Raw genomic sequence first — 26,789 nt, forward strand, 5'->3', positions numbered from 1 at the left:
GGTGTATGATTCAAGGGTGATGCTCCCATCCAACCACCCGCCAAAAATACAATCACAAACCAAAGAAGCAGGATAGGCTAGTAAAGAGAAGAAGAAACGACATCACTATCGGATCGTACACCCATGAGAACATCATAGGTATACGATTCAAGGGTGATGCTCCCATCCAACCACCCGCCCGATGTAGATGATACGACCAGGAAGAAGAAGAAGAAGTAGAAGAAGAAGAAGAAGAAGAAGAAGAAGAAGAAGAAGAAGAAGAAGAAGAAGAAGAAGAAGAAGAAGAAGAAGAAGAAGAAGAAGAAGAAGAAGAAGAAGAAGAAGAAGAAGAAGAAGAAGAAGAAGAAGAAGAGAGGAGGAGGAGGAGGAGGAGGAGGAGGAGGAGGAGGAGGAGGAGGAGGAGGAAGAGGAGGAGGAGGAGGAGGAGGAGGAGGAGGAGGAGGAGGATGACGGCAACAACAATAACAATAGCAACAGGATCAACAAAACAACAGCAATAATATTTAATTATTAAATATAAATTGATTTTATTAAATCTCTCAATCCACCACCATTGAAAACCGAACAAATTTGTTCAATTATCCATTCATATGAACTTGAGAGATTTAATGCTCTTACCCACACTGCTATAGATACATTGTTTCATTTTTTAAAATTTTTTTTTTTTAAAAACAAACAAAGCAAACTTACTTTTATATATGAAGCGAAATCCTGTCTCAATAGCTTCTGTCCGTCTTTCACTCGACTAAACAAATTGTACATCAGGGTCAAGTCAGATAGTCTGTTCTCATCCAGAAGTTGATCTAATCCTGGGGTGCCAAAGATGAAAAAGTTGGAATGTTATAAGGTAAACCAAACCCAAATTAAACAAATAATCTGCTACAGTTTGTTTTGATGTTTGTTTGTTGCTTGTTTGTTGAAAAGAACAAAAGGAAATTCTGGTAATAATTTTGCTATTCCAGTCTAGGTCATCAAATGAGGTTTTCCCCAAAACTACACAGGGGTAGAACACAAAACAACAACACTTTTTGTAGAGTCAACCTTGATTTCCATTTCAAACAAAAAGATAGGCACACGCCACTTTGACCACTTTGACCACTAGAGCCTAAAATGGCTGCCATTACATGAAAGCCGCACAATTCAAAAAGCCAAAGTCCTCTTTAAGGCCCGCCAGGGACTGACCTTGACCCCAATTGATAGCCTTATGCAAATCAAAAGAGAACAGCACTCAAACCAGGTCCCACAGTCACGAGTTAATGCTCATCCCAACTCGTTTTTTCCAAGCACCATTCGAATATGGAATTCTCTGTCCAAAAATATCAAAAAAATGAATGGCCAAATTGAATTTGACAGAGAAATGGATAAAATCAAATCTAAGGCTAAGACACGTCCATGTGTTCTCACCACACTCACAGTCGCGATTGTCTTCGATGCACGGAGTTGTGACTTAATGACAAGACAAGAAGACAAGACACAAAATATAAATTAATAAACAAATCAAACCATTAACTAATTTATCATGAGACATACCAAAATAAAATACTGGTAAAGTAAGAAACAAAAAATTTTTTTTTAAATCACCTTTTTGAAGAATCTGTTTCATATGGTGTTCTAATAAATGCTTCTCCACACAGGATATCAAAGGTTTTCTGATGAGGTTAAAAAGAAATGAACATCAACAATTACACATTCCAAAAACATTGATTTCATTAAAACTAAGCTTCCCAGATATGTGTGACTGGCTGAGACAACCCGGAAAGATGTACAAATTTCATACATTGAGTTATGTATGCAGTGGTGTAAACCACATCTTTCTGATCATTTACCACTTTAAATTTTATTTCTATGTCTAGTAGAACCCAAGTTATGATTTTTTTCCGAATAAAATTTGTTGCTATGGGAAACACTTTATCTTTGATTTTGGCTCATATCTTGAATCGAAGCTTGCCGCATCTCCCCGGGTTTTCTCAGCCAGCCTCACATATTTCTTAACTCTCTCTTACAAACAACTGGAAAATCATCAGATTCCTAACAATATAACGAACATCTTTATTTTTTTTCGGGTTACTCCAACAATTTGAAAATAAGCTTATGCTGTATTAGAGCGTTATGGAGTTTGTTTTCCTGAACAAAAGTATGCATAACACACATCTGCCATAGTGAACAATTTAAGAAGCTGTGTATTCTCAAGGGGGAAAAAATTGGAATTTCAAGAAAGAAAAATCTGCATGAACAAAAAAAAAAAGATTATTACTAGCCTAGCTTCTATGAATTGTCACTTTAGAATGAGTGTAATTCATTAGTGCTGTTGGTGACAAAAACCGAAAAAGGAGGAAAATTTCAAAGGAGTGCCTTTAAGCTTCATGTTTACTGTAATAGCCCTGATGTTTTGGAGCAAGAGAGATGATAAACTATCATTAGAGAGAGGGAAAAAAAGTGTTGTCCTTCAGCATGCCAAGGCATCATGGGTAGTGAGTAAGTAAGTAAGTAAGTAAGTAGAGAGTGGGTAAACAGTACCTGTTACACTTCATATCAACTTTCTCAATGTCAATACATTGATTAGGGGAAATGTAATTTTTAAAAGGAGAAAATTCCTCTTCTTGACTCAAAAATCAGAATTTGGCTAATACAGATTAAATCAGTACGAGTGGCTGCTTTGATAGGTAGTTGGTTTTTCGTTTAAGCTTTCAAAAAATAATCTATGTTTTGTCTTTAATGAGTACAGCGTTTCTGGTAAAATATCATGAAATAGCTGGTAATAAGAGATTTAAACAACAACAACAATAACAACAACAGAAGCCTAAGAAATGAAAAAGATGAAATAGTCGAATTCTTTCATGGCTTAGATTTTTTTTAAATCAACTTTTTAAAGCAAAATTTAAGAAAAATTTTAATCTTTCGGTCTCTGTCTTGACAGATAGAACTCATTGCGATTCTTATATATTACTAAAAACTAGTAATTTCATAAGAAGGAGAAGTAGAAGAACAACAACAAGAACAAGAACAAGAAGGCAGGGAAGGAGAGGAAGGTAGAAAGGACAGAAGAAAAGATGAATAGGAGGAGAAGGAGGAGGGGAGGAATAAGACAATGAAGAAGAAAAGTCAATAGTGGATACTTACTTGGTAGACTGGTCCATGTACATGAGAAATCTTTCATTTTCTTCGGCCAGTCTTTTGTCAACGTGTGCCAGATACTCTGAAACCTGAGGAGTAGAAAGAATAAATTGCAATACAGAATCCAATTAGTTAATCATTCATTTGTGTTATGCAAAGACTATTTTAATTCTGGTCCAGATTAAACAATATAAATATAAATTTAAAATTCGAAAAGGCGGGTAAGATACAAAATATAAAATAATCTTATTTAAAAAATTTTAATAATCGATCTTTTATATAGCGCAATATCCCCTAAACGTACTCAAAGCGCTTTACAAGGGGCCCCTGGCCAACAGCAATATTTAACATTTAGGGCGGGACATGATGCCTGTTAGGCGATATTACACTTTTTTTCGGACAAAGACAACGCTATTGACAGCCAGGTACTCATTTTACACCCGAGTACGGTGAGAGAATGTGAGTAAAGAGCCTTATTCAAGGACTCAACTAATGGACATAAGATCATGTGACCCTAAAACAAAAAAGGACCAAAGGACATTTTACTGGACATTGAAGAATTCTAAGAAGTTTTGCTAATTATAAAAAGTAATGTACAAAAATGAATAGAACGGGCTTCAAAAAAGAACAAAATACCAATTAAGAACGTTTCGGGCTCAAAACCCTTCTTAGCCAATAGAAAAAAATAGTAAAAAACGTTAACACATCACTCTGAATACAGGCAGACAGCAGAGGAGAATAAGGTGAGTTTTACCTGCAAATATTAAGTCGCAATGTCGTTTTTGTAAATTGTTTTCATGAAGACAATAAAGGCTTACCTCTCTTTCCTGCACCAACTGCTGACCTTCTGCGGTGTACAACAATTCTGTCGCTTCCAAAAACTTCTTCTCAAATGTCTTGTGATATATCTTGAAAAAGAAAACAAGTGAGTAAAACGATCAAAGCAATGTAAACAATGTTAAATATCCCGTATGAGACTGTTGAAAATAATAAAAACAACAACATAAATCTATAAGACATCCTATAGGCAGGGGGGGGATTTGCAGTTTTAAATATGATATAATAGTGGGCCGAATGAGAAATTGTAGGGGAAATTATCCTCAATATCTCAAAATGGGGAAAATGGACTTTGTGAGTTTTGGAAAACCACTCTTCAATTGTATGTTGACTTTTTTTTGATATTGAAAATGAAAAACATAAATTAGACAGGGCTTTGGAAGATGAAATGACTATTGAGGTCAGTGAAGAGGAAACGAGATTCGTATTTTCGAAACTAAACGAGAGGAAGGCTGCTGGGCCGGATGGATTGAAAGGAAAACTATTAAAAGAATGTGCCCACCAGCTTTCCCCCATTTATACACATATTTTTAACTGGTCCCTCCAATGCGTTTCGATCCCTGAAATTTGGAAAACTTCAAAAATTATTCCTGTTCCAAAAAAAGAAAAACTTGAAACTATGAACGATCTCAGACCTGTTGCACTGACTTCAATAGTCATGAAATCTTTAGAAAAACTTGTTTTGTTAAAATTAGGAATCAGTTTATGCCATTGAGTGATAGTCATCAATTTGCTTACAAACCAGGACGTGGCGTAGAGGATGCCATTTTGCTGTTTACAAACAACATCTACAGGCATCTAGATCACGCTAGGAGCTATTGCAGATTGCTTTTTGCAGATTTTTCTTCAGCGTTCAATACAATGCAACCTCAGTTGGTTGTTCAAAAATTGACTAGTCTGAATTTAAACAAGTATATAATTGCTTGGGTGCTCGAATTTCTTACGGAGAGAGCACAATATGTTCAATTAGGACAAAACAAATCTTCCTGTATAACTACAAATACTGGTGCTCCTCAAGGTTGTGTATTGTCCCCTGTATTATTCACAATATACACGAATGACTGTAGAAGTCAAAACCTGAGTGTACCTTTAATAAAGTTTGCAGATGACACCGCTCTTCAAGGCCTCATAACAAATGGCAACGAAGTGGCTTATAGGCAAGAAATTGATAGATTTGTGTCTTGGTGTGATGCCCACCACCTAGAGCTTAACATAAGCAAGACAAAGGAGCTAGTGATTGACTTTAGGAGAGTGAAGGAACCGATAGAACCGTTAAAATTAAAGGACCAATTCGTCCAGCGAGTTCCTCACTACAAATACCTTGGTGTAACGATTGATGACAGGCTCAAGTGGGATGAACACTTGAAAATAATTAGGCATAAGATGTGCAGACGTACATATTTTTTATCAAAACTCTCTCAGTTTAGAATAGATAAAACCCTCTGCACATTATTTTATAGAGCAGTAATCGAAAGTGTTTTGTCATTTTGTATAACAGCTTGGGGAGGCAATTGCTTAGCAGTGGAAAGGAACAAAATAAATTCAAATATTAAAAAATCCATTAAACGCTATATAAATGATGTTGACGATGTAGATCTTTTATACGAGAAATTTTGTAAAAATAAAATAACTAAAATATTAAATGACCAGTATCATCCACTAAGACCATCAATTATTATGTCAGAAAGAAGTGGTCGCCCTTTCTCTATTTCAACGAAAACAGAGAGACACCGAAAATCTTTTCTGCCGTCCAGTATTAGGCTTTATAACAACAAGCAATAATCATTTTACATAATTATTTCTCATTTTTACTTTTTAAAAATATAAATATTAATTTATTAATTTATTTGTTTTGCAATCTTTTCAATTTTCAATTTATAGTGACAGTTTTAACTATTTTACAGTGTTGAAATTATTCATATTATAAAGCGCAGCTCTGGTTATAGAGCTGCTCCTTTTTTATTTATATACATCCTATTTCCATTGTATTTTTATCTTATGTGTAAATTATAACACGTCTGTACAAAAAATTTCCTTTTTGGGATGCAATAAAGTATTATTATTATTATTTATTTTATTATTATTATTATTATTATTATTATTATTATTATTAATTAATGGAGGGATTTACCCTTAAAAAAAAGAATTTAAATCTCAGCCATTTCTATTCTTTTTGTCACCATGCTTAAGCCAAAATAAGTATGACTACATAATCAGGAGGGGTAGGGGTTGGGGGGGGGGGGTCCCCAATAGCTCAGTTGGTAGAGCACTCACTTCACAAGCAAAGAGGCAGAGATCAATCCTGGGTGAAGTTGAGTTTTTTTTTTTCTTCCGATTCCTCTGTCCATCCAGCAGTGATTGGGTACCTGGGTCTGTCAGATCTAGTAGAAAGTACTTTGAAATAGACCTGCGTGCAATTTCTACTGTCCGCTTCACGTTATATAAACTTGGATAAACTCTAGCTCCATGGGCCCAATGCTGCAGTCGTAAGGAAAAAAAGACTGTATGTGATTTAGTAATGTGTATACCCAATGGCCTTTTCCTTAAAGCTGCACAATGGCTCTGAAGGACTAAATGAACAACAACAAAAAAAGAAGAGATCCAATCAGGACCCTTGAATTCCAAGCCTCTGAAATTTCAAATGCATTTCTACTGTGCTTACATTTAAATCTGACAACATTCGCAGCAGGCTCTTCAACAACTGTCGGTTGACAGCCTCCCCATTTCTCTCTTTCTCAATCAGCTTGAGCAAGCCGTCCACAGTCCTCGACTCCACCACCTTGTCCGATATTATATTCTGACGGAACAAATCCAAACCCATGTCCCTGAAATCAATTCAGTTAGAAAAAATATGAATACAGCAAAATACACATTTAAAAAATACGTTTGTTTTTTAAATTTTAATCGAATGAGCTTGTGTAAGAATCAAACTTATCTATGAATCAGGTCTAAATTGATTTTAAATTAACTTATTTTAATCCCTAAACCCTTGACAGTGCGAGGAATCCGTGAAAACGAGGAACGAGTACTGCACTGCAATTAGTTTTTATAAAATCTAGCCTATGTAGACCAACTGTGTACAAAACCATGAAAAGAAAAGATTGAAGTTGAATACTTGATAAAATCTAATTTATAAACAATGTCCAAAATGAATATAAACAACTTTTTAAAAAAATAATAAAGAACGAAATACAAAAAACAGAACGTTTCAGGCTCAAAACCCTTGTTAAGCCAATAGGATAGATTGTCGTATCACCCTGTCTGCATTCTGACAATTACTACCATGCCACAGTAGAGGCAGTTTTTGGAATGGTTTTTTTCTCTTCTTTTTCTTGTACTTGTATTTTCATTTCTGCTTTGTCGGGCACAGTTTCCATCACATCTTTTCACAATTTTCACTAACACCAGTGCAAGCTCCCTAATTTGTTACTTTGACATTTTCAAAATAAAAATATTCGATGTCTGTTTATTGTGAGGCAAACAGAGGGTGTTCACAGCGGAAACTCGTACCCGTGTGAAGAATATAAAGATTCAGCCCAACTATCTGTGGTGTAATGGCAGTAAAACAACTATAATAGGATTTTTGAAACCGAAATACAAATACAAAGGAATAAATAAAACAATGAGACAACTCTAAACTAATCACAAAATCAAGTGACTGGTCTAGTCCATAATATTGCAGGGATATTTGTGAGGATGGCTGAGAAAACCCGGGAAGATGCGACAAGCTTCGATTCAAGATATGAGCCAAAATTGAAGATAAGTGTTTCCCATAGCAACAAATTTTATTCAGAAAAAAATTCATAACTTGGTTTCTAATAGACATAGAAAGAAAATTTAAAGTGGTAAATGATCAGAAAGGTGTGGTCTACACCACTGCATTCATAACTCAATTTATGAAATTTTCGTTTCTTTCCGGGTTTTCTCTTTATTTTTAAGAGACAGGCCCATCGAGTAGATGTTATCTTTAATTGATTTGCTTCAGAAATTTAGTTAGGAAATTAGTTTATCTGCAGAAAACTTTGATCTTCTACAAAGAGAACAAGAGAGGGATAAAAGGCAATAATGATAAACATAAGCCTTAATTTCCTTTTTTCTTTAAATTAATAACAGACAGGTTAAAGAATAAAATATAAAAATAAATTTAAAAATAAATATGAACATTATATTATAATTATAATGCATTTCCCCTGAATTACCATGCTCAATGAGCTTCACAATGTTTCATTTGTTCGCTTATGAGAGACGAAGAAGATCAAATGGATTGGTTTGTCAGCTTGTTTAGTTTGATTTTGATGTGCATTATTAAATCACTCAACCCGACCACCGACTATATCCCTAGTTTACCCGGGTTACTTTTACACCATGCCTATTTATTACATTTTTCTAAGACTATAGGTGTAGTATCAAAATTAATGTTTTTCGTTTATACATATAACTATCTATGTACCTGCTCATTTTTAATACATTTTTTCCAATTTTGATAAGTAGCAAAAATCTCTGGGATCGAGCGAGTTAATTGAGTAGTGGCTCTCAAGCCTTGTGTTTTGATTGGAGGATTTGGGACTTCTGGGAATGAAAAACGTTTGGGATTTTGTCTTGTTAAAAAAAATGTTTTGAGGTCGAAGCTGTTGTGAGTGAAAAGCAGACATCTACTGTTTTGAATTTGAATTAGACTAAGAAAAGAAACATTTAACTCAGAATTTGTTGTTTATTACACTGCTAAACCAAACTCACCATATAGAAAGGATGGAGGAATTCTGAAGAACATAAGTTCTATCCAAAAACAAGAAAATGCTCCTGATCATAATCTAGGGAAAGGTGGGGGGGGGGGGGGGGGGGGGGGGGACAGAGAGGGTGGATATAAAATTTTAAAGGTTCAAACTCCCAAAGACAAATGCAATAAAAACAATAATCTACCCTATTGACGTTGTGTGGCTATGTGGTCTAGTGGTATGACACTCGCTTTCGGATCGGAAGATCCTGGGTTTGAGCCTCGCTCGGCACATAGTTGAGTCCTTGGAGAAGGCTCTTTACTCACATCCTCTCACTATATCCAGGTGTAAAATGAGTAACCGACCGTTAACAGCATTGTCCGAAAAAAAAATATTGTAATATCGCCTAAAAGGCGTCATGTCCCATCCTACATGTTACATGTTGCTGTTGGGCAGGGACCCCTTGTAAAGCGCTTTGAGCATGTTTAGTGGATATTGCGCTATATAAAAGATCAATTTTTGTATTAATTAAAAACTGAAAATACGCTAAAGACCACCTCTTTGGTATTTATGTAACATCAACAAGAATAACATAGTTTCACTGTATTAGTCGGTTTATATGAAGAGGACAGGTTAATGGCGTTAGGAGGTGGAAGCAGAAGTCAGGAGGAGGAGAAGAAGAAGAAGAAGAAGAAGAAGAAGAAGAAGAAGAAGAAGAAGAAGAAGAAGAAGAAGAAGAAGAAGAAGAAGAAGAAGAAGAAGAAAAAGAAGAAGAAAAAGAAGAAAAAGAAGAAGAAAAAGAAGAAGAAGAAGAAGAAGAAGAAGAAGAAAATGTTCAAATTCCATGTTTTACTTCTACAGTCAGCTATATGAATTGTAGCTCCTAAACTATGACCACAAAACAGCTTCATTCCAAAGGAGAATGAGATTTAACTTCTTATTCAACATCAAATATATCATGGTAATATATATATATATATATATATATATATATATATATATATATATATATATATATATATATATATATATATATATATATATATTATATATATACGAGGGCTCTTTCATAATTAACCGAAAAATGCCTGTAAAATCCGCGTTTTTTATGCTATCAACAAAATTCTTGCACGTGTTCATACCTTGACTCGTCCTTCATTTCTCTACGTAACAGCCAAGTCTGTCGACACACTTCTGCCAACGCCGCACCATGGAATAGATACCCTCTCGGAAGAAATTTCCGTCAAGGACTTGTAGCCATTTCCGCACATGGTCAACAAGCTCTTCGTCGACATCAAAGCGCTTTCCTGCCAGCTCACGTTTCAGTGGCCCAAAGAGGTGATAATCAGATAGTGCGAGGTCTGGACTGTGTGGTGGGTGTGGCAAAATCTCCCATCCATATTTCTCTAGCCAACCTTGCGTCACTCGTGCTGTGTGGGGTGTAGCGTTGTCGTGTTGCAAAATGACCCCGTTGGTCAACTGCCCTGGGCGCTTTCTGCGAATGGCCTCCCTAAGCTTGTCAAGAGTTTGGCAGTACCTTGCAGCATTGATTGTTTCTCCAGGTTGTAAGGTTTCGAACAGAATAACACCACGACTGTCCCAGAAAACAGTTCCATTATTTTCTTTGCTGACCGCATGACTTTGAATTTCTTCGCGACAGGTGAGGATGGATGTTTCCATGTCATCGAATCTTGCTTTGTTTCTGGGGTGCAATGGTGCAACCAAGTCTCATCACCGGTGACTATGCTGTCGAGAAAAGTCACATCGTACCCTAGAAAGTCTCCGCCGGCGTTGGCAGTATGCCCGTGAACCCTGCGTGAGCTCTTGTTTCTTCTCAAAAGTTCCCTGCAGATGTCCAATCTTTGTTCTTTATGATTGTCTGTCAATTGCTTAGGAACCCATCTTGCGCTGACATTTCTGTAGCCAAGTTCATCAAATACAATTCTATGGGCAGAAGTTTCCGAAATTTCAAGATTGCTTGCGATTTCATGAAGTTTTAACCTCCTGTCTTGACGAATAAGCTCATCAACTCGCTTCACATTGTCTTCTGACGTCGCAGTTATCGAACGCCCTCTCCCTTCCCTGTCTGTCAAGTCGGAATGGCCGGCTTCAAACAAATTACACCAGTGATAGACTTGTGTACGGCTTATAACATGCTCACCATATACACTCTGAAGTTCTTTATGAATTTCGGTAGGATTCAGACTTTTGGTGTTCAAAAAACGTATGACAGCTCTGATTTCCTCCTTTGACCAAGTTTCAAGGTGGGCCGCCATCTTTAAAATCGTCTAGAAATTCATTGTGCAAAATGATGCACTTCATAATTTCTGGGAATATCCGTAAGGAAATAAGGAATATCATGTCGTTTACAGAATTAAAAAATCTCCACTGGTTGCTGAGCAATGGGCATTTTTCGGTTATTTCTGAAAGAGCCCTCGTATATATATATATATATATATAGTAGTAGTAGTAGTAGTAGTAGTAGTCCTTCAGAGTCTTTAGGCCCATATCCCGGTTTCTATTGCATGAAACGGTCAATAGCAATTGCTTGCTACCCTATGGATAGGATGCTAGACTATCGCAAAGTACTTTCCACCAGATCTAACTGACCCAGCTACCCAATCACTGCAGGGTGAAAAGAAAAAATCTCTAAAGCACCTGGGATCGATCTAAGTCCCTTTGGATGTGAAGTGAGTGCTCTATCAACTGAGCTATTGGGACCCCCGCAATATATATAATAAAATAAGACAATATAAATACTATATAGTATTTGGAGTGGAATACGTTTCTGTGACTTACCATTTGTCGGCAGTGGTTTTGCCAGCAATTGTCTATGAGCTTCAGGAACTGCTCAGAGTCCAAGGTTTCAGTGCGCTAGTTAAGGATATAAAATAGTCTTTCTTAAGAGAGCATTTGCATTCACATTATCAACTTTCATTTCAGCCCACTCATTCACTCTTGTTGTCGTCCCATTATTTTTCTGCCTTTTGTAATGTGCAATCTGGTAAACAATCAAATTTAGCTGGACTGAACATGAGCTTTTCAGAAATAGACCTAAAGGAGGAAGGTTGGCATCAAATCACTTTTACTTTTAGTGTGTAATCAAAACATATCCTTTTTAAAAATGTACATGCTAAATAAAATAAAATGTAAAAATCATAAATACATCTATAAAACTTATCTACTCCACTGTGTTCAATGTGCCAACCCTTCACATTCCAAAAGTGGAATCAGAAGGTCAGAAAATAGGAATCTGAGACAATAAAATAGGAATCTTTGAACAATGGATAATTCTGTACCAAAATGGCCACCAACTTTTGCCACCAAACACATAAAAACAGTATTTGGCACAGCTGGTAAAACTACATATCAGACGTATTAGGAAATGGAATTGGGAAGGGGGAAAGGAGTGCAATTAATAGTCCTACTTATCTCCCTTTTGACAATCATTTTTGAGTGCAATTAATTTTCCTACTTATCTCCCTTTTGACAATCATTTTTTTTGTTTTAAATTCACCTTTTTATCCCCCCCCCCCCTCCCATTTTGTTTTCTTCCTACCATTATCATCATTTTTGAAAATAGGAATGATTCCGCCAGGGTTGGCAGGTATGCATAACCATGGATTTCCACAGAACCAAGGAAAACCATCAGCACCGATTTATATAAAAATTCGAAGAAAAAAAGGATATGCCAAAAATTGACCAAGATTTGCCCGAACATGTTTCTGACATCTCGACATGAGTTGGGTATACAGTCCAGTTGCCATCTTATAGCTGCACATGTTCTCAACAGCCTGGTACAATTCTTCAAGGCTATACAGGATTGAGCAACTGCTATGAATAGCGTCCACGGCCCCTTGCAATTTCTCCCAGGTTATCTCCTCAAAATTTGCAGGCATTGTTGGTTTTTCTAAGGGAAAATTGAGAATGGAATAGATATAGCAGAGGAAACAATAAAGTATCAAATATATGTAATATGGCATTAAAATTTTTCTTTTTAATCGAAAAAAAAGGGATGAAAAATGTGTGTGTGTGTGTGTTCCCTAATAAATAGAGGTGCCTAAATGAGTCAATAAAATGGAGATTAAGATAAAGGGAGTAAATCTGACATGAATTAAGAACACAAAATAAACGACGTTTACTTGAGAAAGGCCAAAGGCCGAAACGTCGTTTATTTTGTGTTGTTAATTCATGAGTCAGATTTACTCCCTTTATCTTAATCTCCATTGTGTTCCCTACATAAGTCCAAGGTCCAACTTCAGTTTTAACAGCTTTAAATTTGTTTATCAATTGGTAAACACAAATTTGAAGTTGGAAACTCCAAATGGAAATTTGATACAAAAGTGAAGGTGTATTTAGTAATTTGCTAGACATGTTGATGTATGTGTATTTAGTAATTTGTTAGACATATCGATGTCTGTGTATTTAGTAATTTGTTAGACATATCGATGTATGTGTATTTAGTAATTTGTTAGACATATCGATGTCTGTGTATTTAGTAATTTGTTAGACATATCGATGTCTGTGTATTTAGTAATTTGTTAGACATATCGATGTCTGTGTATTTAGTAATTTGTTAGACATATCGATGTATGTGTATTTAGTAATTTGTTAGACATATCGATGTATGTGTGGGAATAATCACAGCAGATGGCCAACCTTGTATAAAATTCTATGAAGACCAAAATGTATTCTTCCAAAAGGAGTGTCTATGTAATGTACACAGTAACCGGGCATCTAGCCTCAGGTCTATGTACATGGTAACTGGTTTGCTGTTGCAATACAAGCAATGGATGGACCTCGCTGTCTTATGTGTGTGTGTGTGTATGTGTTTGTTGTTTTTTTTTAATCAATAAAATTTTACCCATTAAAGGCGATATTCAATCTTCCATTAGCCTAACACCAGATCTTAGTCTTAATGTTATCATTAAAAGACAAGCTATTTGATTATAGCTTAATTGAAGCCTGAGTCGAAATACTCTTAAGGCTCTCTTGGTGGAAACGATTTATTCTGCATAAGCAATAAGGAAACAATTATCCGGAGAAAAAATATCAGTGTCACTGTCAAGAGGTTAAAATTGCACGAAATATGCACCGTGAAGCACCTCCGTAAAATTCCTTTGACCTACATCATCAGGCAACCCATTGTTCATTGATTTTTTTTATCTTCCCTCATGCCCCCCCATCCCCTTATCTCTTGCCATAGTGTCATCCCTTCCCCTTCCCATTTCATGGTAAAACGAAAACTATCTGCTTAGCTGAAAATATATGTAGGATTTTTTTCTCTCCCAAGGCTAGGATTAAATACCAAGACATCGGGTAATGGGTTTCTAATGCCAAGCTATAGATCAGTGTTGATGATAATGACAATTTGTCAAAAAGGAGGAAAATCTACTATCGGCCCGTCTTTCAAGCCCAAATCTAATGCAAAAATAACATAGCTATTCAATGTTACTTAATATTATGGAATATACTACTAACTTCTAAAATACATCTATTCTGATCATTAGATACAAACTGACTTTTTGTAAATATAATTTAAGCAAATTGTCATTTCCAATTAAACATTTTAGAACCCTATATAACTCTGCCCACTATATCAAGAAATTATGATAAAACTTTTGGCCAAAAGGAGGTATTTGTCTTTATACTACAAACACAGCTAGTGTGTGTATTACTACAACCTTGTTGTTATGCAGCTTATAGATAAGAATATTTAATCAATGGCAAAATATATTCCATCAAATGAGCAAATTTAAATTAAGCCTTTAAAAAAATTATTACTTAAATCGATCAGCCAAACTTACTGTAACATTATCTCTCTATTATCAAGTGATAGCTTTATAATACTATGAAGTTAGAAGAGAGAGAGAGAGAGAGAGAGAGAGAGAGAGAGAGAGAGAGAGAGAGAGAGAGAGAGAGAGAGAGAGAGAGAGAGAGAGAAAGACTACTCAGATTTTTTTTTAAATTAGTAATTAGACATAAGATGTAATGAATTAAATTGTCTTCATAACAAACAAACAAACAAAAATAAATAAAGAGTAAAAAGCTAAAAGGTACAAAAATATTAACACCCATATGCTCCATCCCCTTCCCTTTCGATCATCTTTTCATCCAAGGCCATCATGGGTATTGTTCATTTGGCGCCAGTGTGTCTAGACTAACGTCATGGGCATGGGAGTGTCACCAAAAATCATGCATGTGAGCAGAGGTGTCAAAAAATGACACAAGAAATAACGGTGATTTTTCAACTAAACTACCACTTAGTGGAAAATGTTTGACACGGCAAAAACAGCGGAAAATTTCCGAAAAATCCTAAACTCCCGCGGATATTAACATAACTGATACTGATAGATTCTCTGTTTGGCCAATTTAGTCAGCATGTGAATGTGGCAATCTGGCAGCCCAGCTATGTTCTGCCTATACACACAAAAAGGGAGTTGGGGTGAAACGAAATAAATCAAGGTCATAAGTTACCGTGCACCAAGCTCAATGTCCCCTTCGCCCCTCCCTCCCAAAGCGTGATAAAAGGTTTAAAAAAAAAAAGCGTGATAAAAGGTTATTATCATGTATGACAGTGTACATATATCCTGAAGGTACCCGGTTACCTAGACACTCCGTCTTCCAAAATGTCACCTTTCTTCTCTTCTTTTCTCGTCACTTCTCAGTAAAAATACATTCACATTGGCATTGGGTGGAACCAGTGCATCTGCTGACTAGAACCTGGTGATGGCTCGAGTTAAAAACCTCTCTTATTTTAGCTTAATGCTTTGTTAATTGTCAGTCCCCTTATAAATGATGATCCTTTTTTTTAAATATCAGATATTATCTGACTGACTGAAAGTAAGTTTATCGTGTTAGAGTTAGAAGTTAGGACCCTTGGCCCTTTGCTGCCACACGAGACGAGTTGGTATTTTTGCTTCTAAGTGAGGCAGCAAAGGGTCAAGAGAGGGGATTTAAAACATTAAAATAGGACGACCTAAAAACGATGGCCATAAAATCGCGAGTGACTACTGCACTTGTAATTGTACTGTTACAGTTCGCTGTGATTATCCCCAGACACCTGTCTGGGGATAATAAAAATTTGTTATCCCCAGACACCTGTCTGGGGATAACGAATTTTCATTATCCCCAGACGCATATTTGAAACTTCGCTCTTTTAAACAATCATCCACATTCCAGAATATGGAATGTTTCCAGATGCACATAGAAATAAGGAAAGTTAATAAAATATCTATAAAAACATAAAATTAACCAACATTAAAATCAGTTATATACATAATATGCGTCGACTTCGAAGTGGGTGTCATGGCCGAATGGTTTAGTCGTCTGCCCTGGAAGTTAGACCATAATCGACGTTGTGGGTTCGAATCCTGGTAACGTCACCTTTTTTTTTTTTTTTTTTTTTTTAAATTCCGTCTTCTTTTTACAGAACGTTGAAAGGGATAAATGTCCCATCCATCCTCCCCCACCTCTTTTTTTTATTATTAAACTCTCTCTCTCTCTCTCTCTCTCTCTCTTGTTTTTTTCTAGTTTCTAGCAAATATATTCGTCCCCACTCCGATCTCAAATAGTGTCTTAAAAGAATGAATAATTAAAAAGCAAACAAACAGAAATATTCAGAGAGCGACCAAATGGTCAGATAGAGGAGAAAAAAACATAGCAATAATTGTTTTAAAAATAAAAACAATAATTGTTTTAAAAATAAAAACAATTTAAGAAATTCATGCTCAGAAACGGAACATTTACATAAAGGGTTAGCAAACAAAAAACTCTAAGGTTTAGGTCAAAATATTAAAAAAAAAAGAGAGATTTCCCTCGGAGCAGGGAATAGTGTTAACAATCATAATAATAATAATAATAATAATAATAATAATAATAATAATAATAATAATAATAATAATAACAATTATAATAATAATAATAATAATAATAATAATAATAATAATAATAATAATAATAATAATAATAATAATAGTAATAGTATGATAATAAGAGTATTAATAATAAAAATAATACTATTATTGATAATAATATAATAATGATTATGATGGTAATCGTAATAATAATAACAAATATTACAAATATTACAATTATTATTATTATTATTATTATTATTATTATTATTATTATTATTATTATTATTATTATCATTGACCAAAACAAAACAAAAAAACAATAATAGATCTAGAGCAAATTAAATAATGAAATAATATTATCGGAGAAATAAAAATTCAACTGATTAAAAAAAAACTCTTGCTCGGAACTCGGAACAAAAGTGAAAACAATGAAAATCAATTGGGAAGAAAGAAAGAAAAGTAAAAAAAAAAAAAAAAAAAAATGAGTGGGGGGGGGGGGGGGGGGCGGTCGCGACTGGGTCGAACCTGTGCAGCTAAAAGGAGTAAAATGAAAGGTGGCCTTACTCACTGAGCTGCCTATCCACACCGCTATCGGAATATTTAAAATTCATATATGAGTATGAGCTAAACATATTTCCACCATTTTTGCTTCCTTGTTTTGGTAGGTTATTTTCATCTTGATTCGAATAAAAATATGTTGTTGGATCTAGTTTTGTGGACGTGTGATACTAAATTGTATTGTCCTGTGCGAAGCAGACAGGAAAATAACAGGTGTGGGTTTTGGGCTTTGGGGCGAACAACACCATGGCCTAGGAATTCGTCCGCGACATAAAAATTATTCCCGGTCGTCCCCAAAATTGTGGCCAGAATGAGCAAATTATAGAAACAAGAGATGATCAATAAAGTTAACAGGTAGGTTGGTAATGAAAATTTAAATGGTTGGTGGACTATGAACAGATTTGATGATTAACAACTTTCTTCCAGGTTGAAAATAAAAAGTCGAATTGCCAGTTTGACGTTTTCAGATCAAAGTAACAAAAGAAATTTAATTGATCCATTTGCTTTAAAATATTTTTTTTAAAAGAGCTGGATTTGACATTTGATCACTATTTACTTTCATCTTGTGTTAAATATCACTTGATATATTAACTGTTTTGGGACACAACCACTAGTATTTTTTCCAGAATATTTGGTATTTTTCACGCCTAGTTTGGCATTTTGCATAAAATCTTTCTGCCCACTTGCTACATGCGTCTGGGGATAGTATCCTCAGACAGGTGTCTGGGGATAACAAAAATTGGTTATCCCCAGACACCTGTCTGGGGATAACGAATTTTTATTATCCCCAGACAGACGTCTGGGAATAATGACAGCCGTTACAGTTACTGTAACTGTGTTTGGGCTTGGGGGTAGAGTTGAGTTTAATGATAATCAAGCAAATGACGGATACACTGAAGTGCATGTATCGTACCTTTAAAATTCTTAATCACCAACTTTTTAGCTGTACTTTGCTTCGCATTCCCAGCTGGCTGATTATGTTTGTTCATCCCATTTGTCGATCCAAGAGCGGAAAAATTCGCTTTCCTTTGTGGGTCAGCCATCCTCGAGTTAAGTAAATTTTTACCAGTTTCGACTTCTGAGGCCTCCGACTCGCGATATTTACTCTGCACTAAATCTGCAGAACGACGCCGTTTAGTATCAGCTCTGTTTTCGTTCGATGCACTACGTTTCATTGAGTCTTGTTGAGGCATACATACTCAATTTGGCCCTGTGAGGCCAAAATATGAAAACAATAACAGCGTTTCCAGTTCTCCTGTTATGGATCTGATTCTGGAAATAAAAGATGGTGGCTGTTCTCTCGTTGAGGAACGAGATCAAGGGAATGTACTCTTGAAAATAAGACAATATGTATGGGACTGAACGAGTTCTATTTCCTGAAGAAAAAGAAAAAAAACAAACAAAAAACTGGCACTGCGATGAACCCATTCCGACGTGCACTTATTTGCAGGTCTGATAACCCAATCCTTATGAGCTCATTGTGGTTATGGAAATCTAAAAAGATGACGCAAAATACTGTCCCTTACAACAATGTTAAACTAGGCCCATAAGTGGGTTCTGATGTCAGGCCTGCATATTTGTACACGTTGACTCAAACCAGGGAGCTCTTACATACATGTCTGTTCACCTAGACTCAAACCCAAGGAATTTACCCAATGGAAACCGTACGGTGCTCTTGTTGGCTAGCCAACCAGAGGCCTCGATGAGAAAACCACCCGCCATTAAGACTTGGGCTGGGAATTGCGTTACTATAGTAAACAAGCGCTGATCGGCCGTTCATGAAATCTAAGAAAATAACTTCCTGATCTCTCGGTTAACTCAAAATTATTCAAAGCGATGTCTCTAAAATATATAAATGTGACTTCTTAAGGTTTTCTTCACCTTGCAGTGGTAGTGATGATGATGTGGTGGTGGTTGTAGTGTAGTGGTAATGATGATGATGATGATGTGGTGGTGGTTGTAGTAGTGGTTGTAGTGGTGATGATATGGTGGTGGTGGTTGCAGTAGTAGTGGTAGTGATGACGATGTGGTTGTGGTGGTTGTATTAGTAGTGGTAATGGTAAAGATATGGTGGTGGTGGTGGTGGTGGTTGCAGTAATAGTGGTAGTGATGACGATGTGGTTGTGGTGGTTGTAGTCGTAGTGGTAATGGTAATGATGTGGTGCTGGTGGTGTTTATAGTAGTAGTGGTCGTGATGATGATGTGGTTGTGGTGGTTGTAGTAGTAGTGGTAATGATGATGATATGGTGGTGGTGGCTGCAGTAGTAGTGGTAGTGATGACGATGTGGTTGTGGTGGTTGTAGTAGTAGTGGTAGTGATAATCATGTGGTGCTGGTGGTTGTGGTAGTAGTGGTAGTGATGATGATGTGGTGGTGGTGGTTGTAGTAGTAGAGGTAGTGATGATGATGTGCGGGGGGGTTGTAGTTGTAGTAGTAGTGATAGTGATGATGATGTGGTGGTGGTTGTAGTAGTAGTGGTGGTGGTGGTTGTTGTAGTAGTGGTAATGATGATGATATGTTGGTGGTGGTTGCAGTAGTAGTGGTAGTGATGACGATGTGGTTGTGGTGGTTGTAGTAGTAGTGGTAATGATAATGATATGGTGGTGGTGGTGGTTGCTGTAGTAGTGGTAGTGATGACGATGTGGTTGTGGTGGTTGTAGTAGTAGTGGTAGTGATGATGATGTGCTGGTGGTGGTGTGATAGTAGTGGTAGTGATAATGATGTGGTGCTGGTGGTTGTAGTAGTAGTGGTAGTGATGATATTGTGGTGGTGGTTGTAGTAGTAGAGGTAGTGATGATATTGTGGTGGTGGTTGTAGTAGTAGAGGTAGTGATGATGATGTGGTGGTGGTTGTTGCAGTTGTAGTGGTCGTGATGATGATGCGGTGACGGTGGTTGTAATAGTGGTGGTAGTGATAGTGTAGTTGTAATGGTAATGATGATGATGGAGTAGTGGTGGTGGTTGTAGTGGTGATGATGATGTGGTGGTGGTGTAGTGGTAGTGATAATGATGTAGTGGTGGTGGTTGTAATAGTTGTGGTAGTGATGAAGTGGTAATGGTGGTTGTAGTAGTAATGACAGAGATGATGTGGTGGTTGGAAAACACATAGGTTATTATAATACATGATTACACACATTCTCTAACTTCATTTTTTTGACACTTTATTGTGACATAAATATACGCAACAGTTCTGAACCATTTATTGTGGATTTTGATATTGTTTGTTGTTTTTCTTGTGTCGTTAAGTTGACATAGAGACCGAATGAATGGTAATGCTTAACCCTCTTCCGCACTAGGACAGGACTGTCCCGGGACAGTCCTGTCCCAAATCTGTAACATATAGAATTTAGAGAGATCTTCCGCACCTATTGGGACGGGACAAAACAGTCCCGTTGTGTCCCAAGCCGTTGTGAAATGCTACAAAATCAACGGGACAGGACTGTCCCAGTCCCGTGTTCATATCGTTTGTGATAGTAGAAAAATATAGCAGACTTCCGCACTAGGACAAAAAAGTCCCAGACTTGGCGGCGCCATGTCAAAATTGAAATGCCTGTCTTTATTTTCTGCATCCCTACTACTACTATCTACTACTCCTCCTCCTCCTCCTCCTCCTACTACTACTACTACTACTAACTACTACTACTACTACTACTACTACTACTACTGCTACTACTACTACTACTACTACTACTACTACTACTACTACTACTACTACTACTACTACTACTACTACTACTATTTCTATTGTTGCTTCTGCTGTGGCTAATGCCACTAATATATTAATACCTACATCCCTTATATTTTGTATTTATTTCCAATTCCATTGTATTTATTTTCCAACAATAGTCCACACTTTATTTTGGTTCACTTTCTATACTGCATTACACAGTTCCTCCCGCCTCCCCTCTTTTGACATAATTAAGTACGCACCTTTTATAAATTTCTATTGCTCTGTTTTAATTCGCGCTTCCTCACAAAGTAGCATACAATTTCCTGCCCATCAATGTTTTTGTTTATGCATCTTAACAACGCCACTACCACATTATCTCATTCGTCTGTAGTTTTTAATTCATCATGTGTTGTTGATGAAGGGGAAACCCGAAACGTCCATTTTATCTGTTTTCGTATATTAAACTGAAGCTTACATTCAATTTCATAGTTTTAATTTATTTATTTATTTCAATTCTGAATATAAAAAAGCAAGAACAATTTAAAAAAATAATTCTATGTGATGAAACCACGTAAAGAAGGCATAGCAACATAAATATTTTCGGCAATTTAAAAACGTATGTTTATAAATATAATTTAAGAAGTGTCACACTTTGTGACACAGCAGTAACGTGTCTAAAACCGGTCGCACATCTATTCGGTAACTTGTGGGATCAATTATCTTTATCGTTATTTATTTCGGGAATTCTCAATGAAAATATTTATAAGTTAGTCCTTCTGAGCCACTTGGACTCATTGTAAAACAAATTAAGTCCTTTAGAGCCTTGTAGCCAATGGTGCAGGAGTTATTCCGGTTTCAATAGCGTGAAGCGGACAATTAACGTATTTGTTTGAAAATCTTTGAACGGGACGCTAGTCTGTAGTCTATCGCAGATTACTATCCCAGCTTGACAGGTACCCTTTTACACCTGAATGGAGTGAGTGATTGGAGTAAATTTTCTTGCTCTAGAAAGTACAAGTTGGCTTCGGTCGGAATCGAACACAGAACCTCTGAGTCCAGAGTACAACGCGCTAACCATAGGCCATCTTGCCTCCTAAGCTTATAAATCCGGAACTTATCCATGTTTCTGTGGCGTTGAGCAGACAGATAACAGTTTAAAATTTAAAATAATAAAATTCATTTTTTCATCCCATAGGGGAAATTTTTCTCGAGGGTCTATTCCAACCGGGCGTCAGCCGCAATGCAGCGCCGCAAATTTAGCTAGGACAAGGTATAACCAGGCGTCAGCCGCAGTGTAGCGCCGCAAATTGAGCTAGGCGAGGTGACTTAATCAACTGATGCTTTTCGGGTACGAAGCATGCTGACTTTCTATTATCCTCTTGAATGATGCTTGTCCGTCAAAGATTACTTTCATCAGCGAACTGGTACTCATTTGCACCTGGGTAAAATGAGGTGATTCCAAGAAAGTCATTTTAAGATAAGATCGGAGATCACCATAGAGTCTACGGAATTGACCCTTGAGCAATCTTTGGGTCATTAAAGGATGCACCCAATATAATTTTCTCTTTCAATTTGTCTTTTTTTTTTCCACGTGGTAAAGCACAGAAATATGCAACCTCTATTTCATCCATTACTATGTAGTAGTAGTAGTTAGTAGTAGTAGTAGTATAGTAGTAGTAGTAGTAGTATGTAGTAGTAGTAGTAGTTAGTAGTAGTAGTAGTAGTAGTGGTAGTGTAGTAGTAGTAGTAGTAGTAGTAGTAGTAGTAGTAGTAGTAGTAGTAGTAGTAGTAGTAGTAGTAGTAGTAGTAGTAGTAGTAGTGTGTAGTGGTAGTGGTAGTGGTAGTAGTAGTAGTAGTGTAGTAGTAGTAGTGTAGTAGTAGTAGTAGTAGTAGTAGTAGTAGTCGTAGTCGTGGTAGTGTAGTGTGGTAGTGGTAGTGTAGTAGTAGTAGTAGTAGTAGTAGTAGTAGTAGTAGTAGTAGTAGAGTAGTAGTAGTAGTAGTCGTAGTCGTAGTCGTGGTATTGGTAGTGGTAGTAGTAGCAGTAGCAATAATATTACTTTTGCTATAAGAATATTTCATGATTATATAAATCTTATGTAAACAAATCCCATTGTACAGTGTAAAAAAATCATTGTCGTCATGTCGTATCTTATGTTGATTCATAAAATGTGAATTATTACAGTTGCAATTGCCTACAAAAAAAACTTTTGAGTCTTGTAAAAAAAAAAAAAATAATGCATTCGCGCAGGTGTGTCCTGGGACAGTCCTGTCCTAGTGCGGAACCCCTGTTGAATAGAAGTTTTCTCCATTGGGACAGGACAAATTTGTCCCGGGACAGTTTTGTCCTAGTGCGGAAGGAGGGTTACATTCCCAGCCCAAGATAAAATGGCGCTGAATGCTTTCATTGGTGGACACTTTTTAGGCTCCGTACGTATTCTCATTCGTTTAATTCGATGCTCAAACCCAATTATTTTGAGCGACGTCTATATTATGCAGGTCTGACATCCGAACTCACTTTTGGGCCTAGTTTAACATTGTTGTAATAAATCTTTATTGTCCATAAAATGGAAAATCTTTAGTGGTTTACATTGCTCGAACAAATATAATAAACATAAATAGAAATGTGTGGATCTTTTAATAATAATATGACCCTCATAACAAATTTACTTCACAATGCACACATACATCTTTACAATTTAATACAACAGGGAACATAATGTTTTAATGCATTGAAATCAAGACTGATTTTAAACGTATCCACAGTTACTAAGTTACTCACTCGAACTACTCACTCCTCTTCCAATACAATTTTAAACGCTCCCAATTTCGTTCACGCATCATATCTCTCTCTCTCTCTCTCTCTCTCTCTCTCTCTCTCTCTCTCTCTTCTCTCTCTCTCTCTCTCTCTTAATCTCTTCCACTTCACACGCGCGCACACCGCCCTCTCTCTCTCTCTCTCTCTCTCTCTCTCTCTCTCTTCTCTCTCTCCTCTCTCTTCAATCTCTTCAACACACACACACACACACACGCCCCCCCTCTCTCTCTCTCTCTCTCTCTCTCTCTCTCTCTCTCTCTCTCTCTCTCTTTCATCTCTTCACCATCTACACCTCCCCTCTCTCTCTCTCTCTCTCTCTCTCTCTCTCTCTCTTCTCTCTCTCTCTCTCATCTCTCTCCTCACTCTATGGCATACTGCTTGTCATTTTTTGGATTTTCCTTTCAACACATAATGGACAATATGGGATTTTAATTTCTTACAAATGAGCCCATAGAATACTTCAGATAATAAGTCCACGTCGATTTTGGGTTATCATCAAACTCATAAAAGTCGACTTGGGTACAAAGGCCACGAAGAAAGTCTACGAAAAATACATGCACATTCATTTAAATTACATAATGCGCCTGATTGCAAAATTGGTGTCGATGTGGCAGAGGAATAAACAAACACTTATCTATGTTGAGACACGTTTGACTCATTGACATACTTGTTGAAAGTGAGTTACCTCGCCCTGTTTTGTTTTTGTTATTGTTGTTGTTGTTGTTGTTTTGTGGCGGGTTTTTTTTTTCTTCTTTTTTTGTTGTTGTTGTTGTTGTTGTTGTTGTTTTGTTTTTTGGTTGTTTTTTTTATTGGGTTTTTTTAAGGGTCATATCGGCGCCAGTATAAAGGAAAAAAGTGGGAAAGTTACAAGTTCTAGAATTACAAAAGAGAAGGGGAGAAAAAAAGGGAATTGGTTCAAATAGGAAACATGTAGATTCCAAGAGCAAACTATCAAAGTACTTAGTTTGAGATCACCTAAAAGTCTCATCCAGACGCATGCACTAAGAGGGATACACTCAAATGTTTACAAATCATGTATATTTAAACAAAACATAATACAGTGCACAACAGAAAGATGATGTACAAGACAAAAAATATCGTCTGCCAAAACTGTAACTATACATTTGACTGTTTCCCTCCCAGTAAGGGTATCCGGCCCGGGTCAAGACAAAACCATCTCATTCCAAGACAAAGATAGAAAGCATGTTGGAAAACAGATATAGGGAGATTTTTCTTAATTGAACTTTTATATAGCGCAATATCCACTTAATGTGCTCAAAGCGCTCTACAAGTGGTCCCTGACAAACAGCAACATGTAACATGTAACAAGACATGACGCATGTTAGGTGAGAATACATTTTTTCCCGACAGAGACAACGCTGTGAACGGCCAGGTACTCATTTTACACCTAAGTATGGTGAGAGAATGTGAGTATAGAGCCTTTTCCAAGGACTCAACTATGCACCAAGCGAGGCTCGAACTCAGGACAATCCGATCCGAAAGCGAGTGTCATACCACAAGACCACATAGCCGCACAATGGCTAAATCCAATGCTATTCCTTTTATCATTCGCAGGTACTCACCACGAAAAAGCTTTTGGAGTGAAGGGTGTCTTTTGATGTGGTCAAAAATATGACAGCTTTAATGTCTTGATCACGGACATGAGCTGGCAATCCTTGCTATCGGAAAAATGTAGGTTTTCATGACTCCTCTCTGTAGGAGCTCTCCCTGGTACTTCCATATATTTCAGTCCAGCGTCATGGTTACGTCATGGTCCAGCGCCATCGACGTGTTACTGACGGATAGTTGTGAAGACGATCTTGACTAACTCTACCAACATAATAAGATGTTTGTTTTATTTTAAAAATCCGCGGATTTGGGCTAACCCGCACCGGAGACTGACTCTACTGCCGTCCTCTGCCGTCTTCCGGATAAAGACGTCGGGCACGGACAAAATATTAAGAATAAAGAGAAGAGCCGCTAGACCTACCATACCAAACTCGATAAAAAGGCAGAGGACGTCGGGTGTTTGGTATGGGTAGGTCTACCGGCTTTTTTTTTTTTTCTTTATTCTTAGTATTATTTTTTTTTCATTGCCCGACGTCTTTATCGGGAAGACAGCAGAGGAAGGCAGTGCTAGGTCGTCGGAGTCAGTCTCCGGTATGGGTTAGCCCCATTGAGGTCTGTTCACGCTGGTTAGTAGTGCCGCGCTGAGGACCGGACCGAGGACCGGTCCCACGGTCTTTTAGCTGTGAACCGTGGTCCAGTCCCAAAGAGGAAGACCGCCGGCGGTCCTCACTTCTTATCACCTTTCAACGGTCTCGCGCCATACTACTTCCCCAGCGATTCGTTGCCTCGGTCCTTTGCCTATCTTCCACCAATCACCACCCATCCCACTTAATTAATCGCACCCACCCCCCTTTGCCATACACTAAACGACACAGACGACCATAGAGACAGACGACCACCTCCCTCCACTCCGCAAACCGCCCTTTCGTGTGTGAGATGGGGGGAACAGGAGGCGCACGCCTTGGACGATTCCATTATACGGGGTAAATTTCAAAATTTACTACACCATAATGATCGCAATGACAATGATCTATGATGAAGGCATGACCCCTCTTCTCTAATGGGTTATTGTTTGAAATGTATGTGACTACTAAAGATGTGTGTGTGTGTGTGTGTGTGTGTGTGTGTGTGTCGAACCTAGCAAGTTGCAAGTCTGATTTTTTTGTTTTCTTTTGTCCATCTCTTGTCGCCACTCCTTTCTATCGCATTGTTGTCATTTAAAATAATACAATAATATTAAAATTTCGTTTGGTGTTTTAACTAATCAAGTAATATGGGTTTCATTAGTTTCTTCCGTCCAAAAAAAAACAGTTATAACGTCTGTATTTTTAAAAGGTCCAATAGAATATTTGGGGACCCCGATAGCTCAGTTGATAGAGCACTCTCTTTATACGCAAAGGGCCAGAGATCGATCCCGGGTGCAGTCGATTTTTTCTGAATCCCTGTCTACTCAGCAATGAATGGGTAGCTGAGTTTGTTAGATCTGGCGAAAAGTCACCATCGACCCCTCTTATCACCTCATCCACCCCCTCTTATTATAACTCCACGTCTCTCTCTTACTCTTCAATGCTCGCTGCCCTCTAATGTGTGTGTGTGTGGGGTTGGGGGGAGGGGGGGGGTAGGAGTTGCGTGTGTGTATCAACGCCACGAACAA

At 37.2% G+C, this 26,789-nt stretch overlaps 1 protein-coding gene across 2 annotated transcripts in view; it reads right to left on the reverse strand.

Moving 5' to 3' along the window:
* Positions 1-18,404, reverse strand: part of LOC144980842 (cullin-4A-like) — a 38,192-nt gene extending 19,788 nt beyond the window's left edge. Inside the window, exons 1-9 of one of the 2 annotated variants that reach the window (XM_078928702.1) lie at positions 17,997-18,404; positions 12,359-12,576; positions 11,466-11,540; positions 8,689-8,762; positions 6,614-6,776; positions 3,933-4,022; positions 3,121-3,203; positions 1,582-1,649; positions 691-809 (exon numbers count right to left, since the gene is read on the reverse strand). In XM_078928702.1, coding sequence (XP_078784828.1) covers positions 691-809; positions 1,582-1,649; positions 3,121-3,203; positions 3,933-4,022; positions 6,614-6,776; positions 8,689-8,762; positions 11,466-11,540; positions 12,359-12,576; positions 17,997-18,276 — 1,170 coding nt within the window. In that variant the 5' untranslated portion in view covers positions 18,277-18,404. Of the gene's footprint in view, positions 1-690; positions 810-1,581; positions 1,650-3,120; positions 3,204-3,932; positions 4,023-6,613; positions 6,777-8,688; positions 8,763-11,465; positions 11,541-12,356; positions 12,577-17,996 lie in introns of both variants that reach the window. The other variant, XM_078928704.1, reaches the window with a different exon arrangement.
* Between the last annotated feature and the right edge of the window lie 8,385 nt (positions 18,405-26,789).

The sequence above is a fragment of the Berghia stephanieae genome, chromosome 10 (genome assembly GCF_034508935.2).
Source record: "Berghia stephanieae isolate SIO BIC M18660-M18661 chromosome 10, UCSD_Bste_1.3, whole genome shotgun sequence".
Classification (NCBI taxonomy): Eukaryota; Metazoa; Mollusca; class Gastropoda; order Nudibranchia; family Aeolidiidae; genus Berghia; species Berghia stephanieae.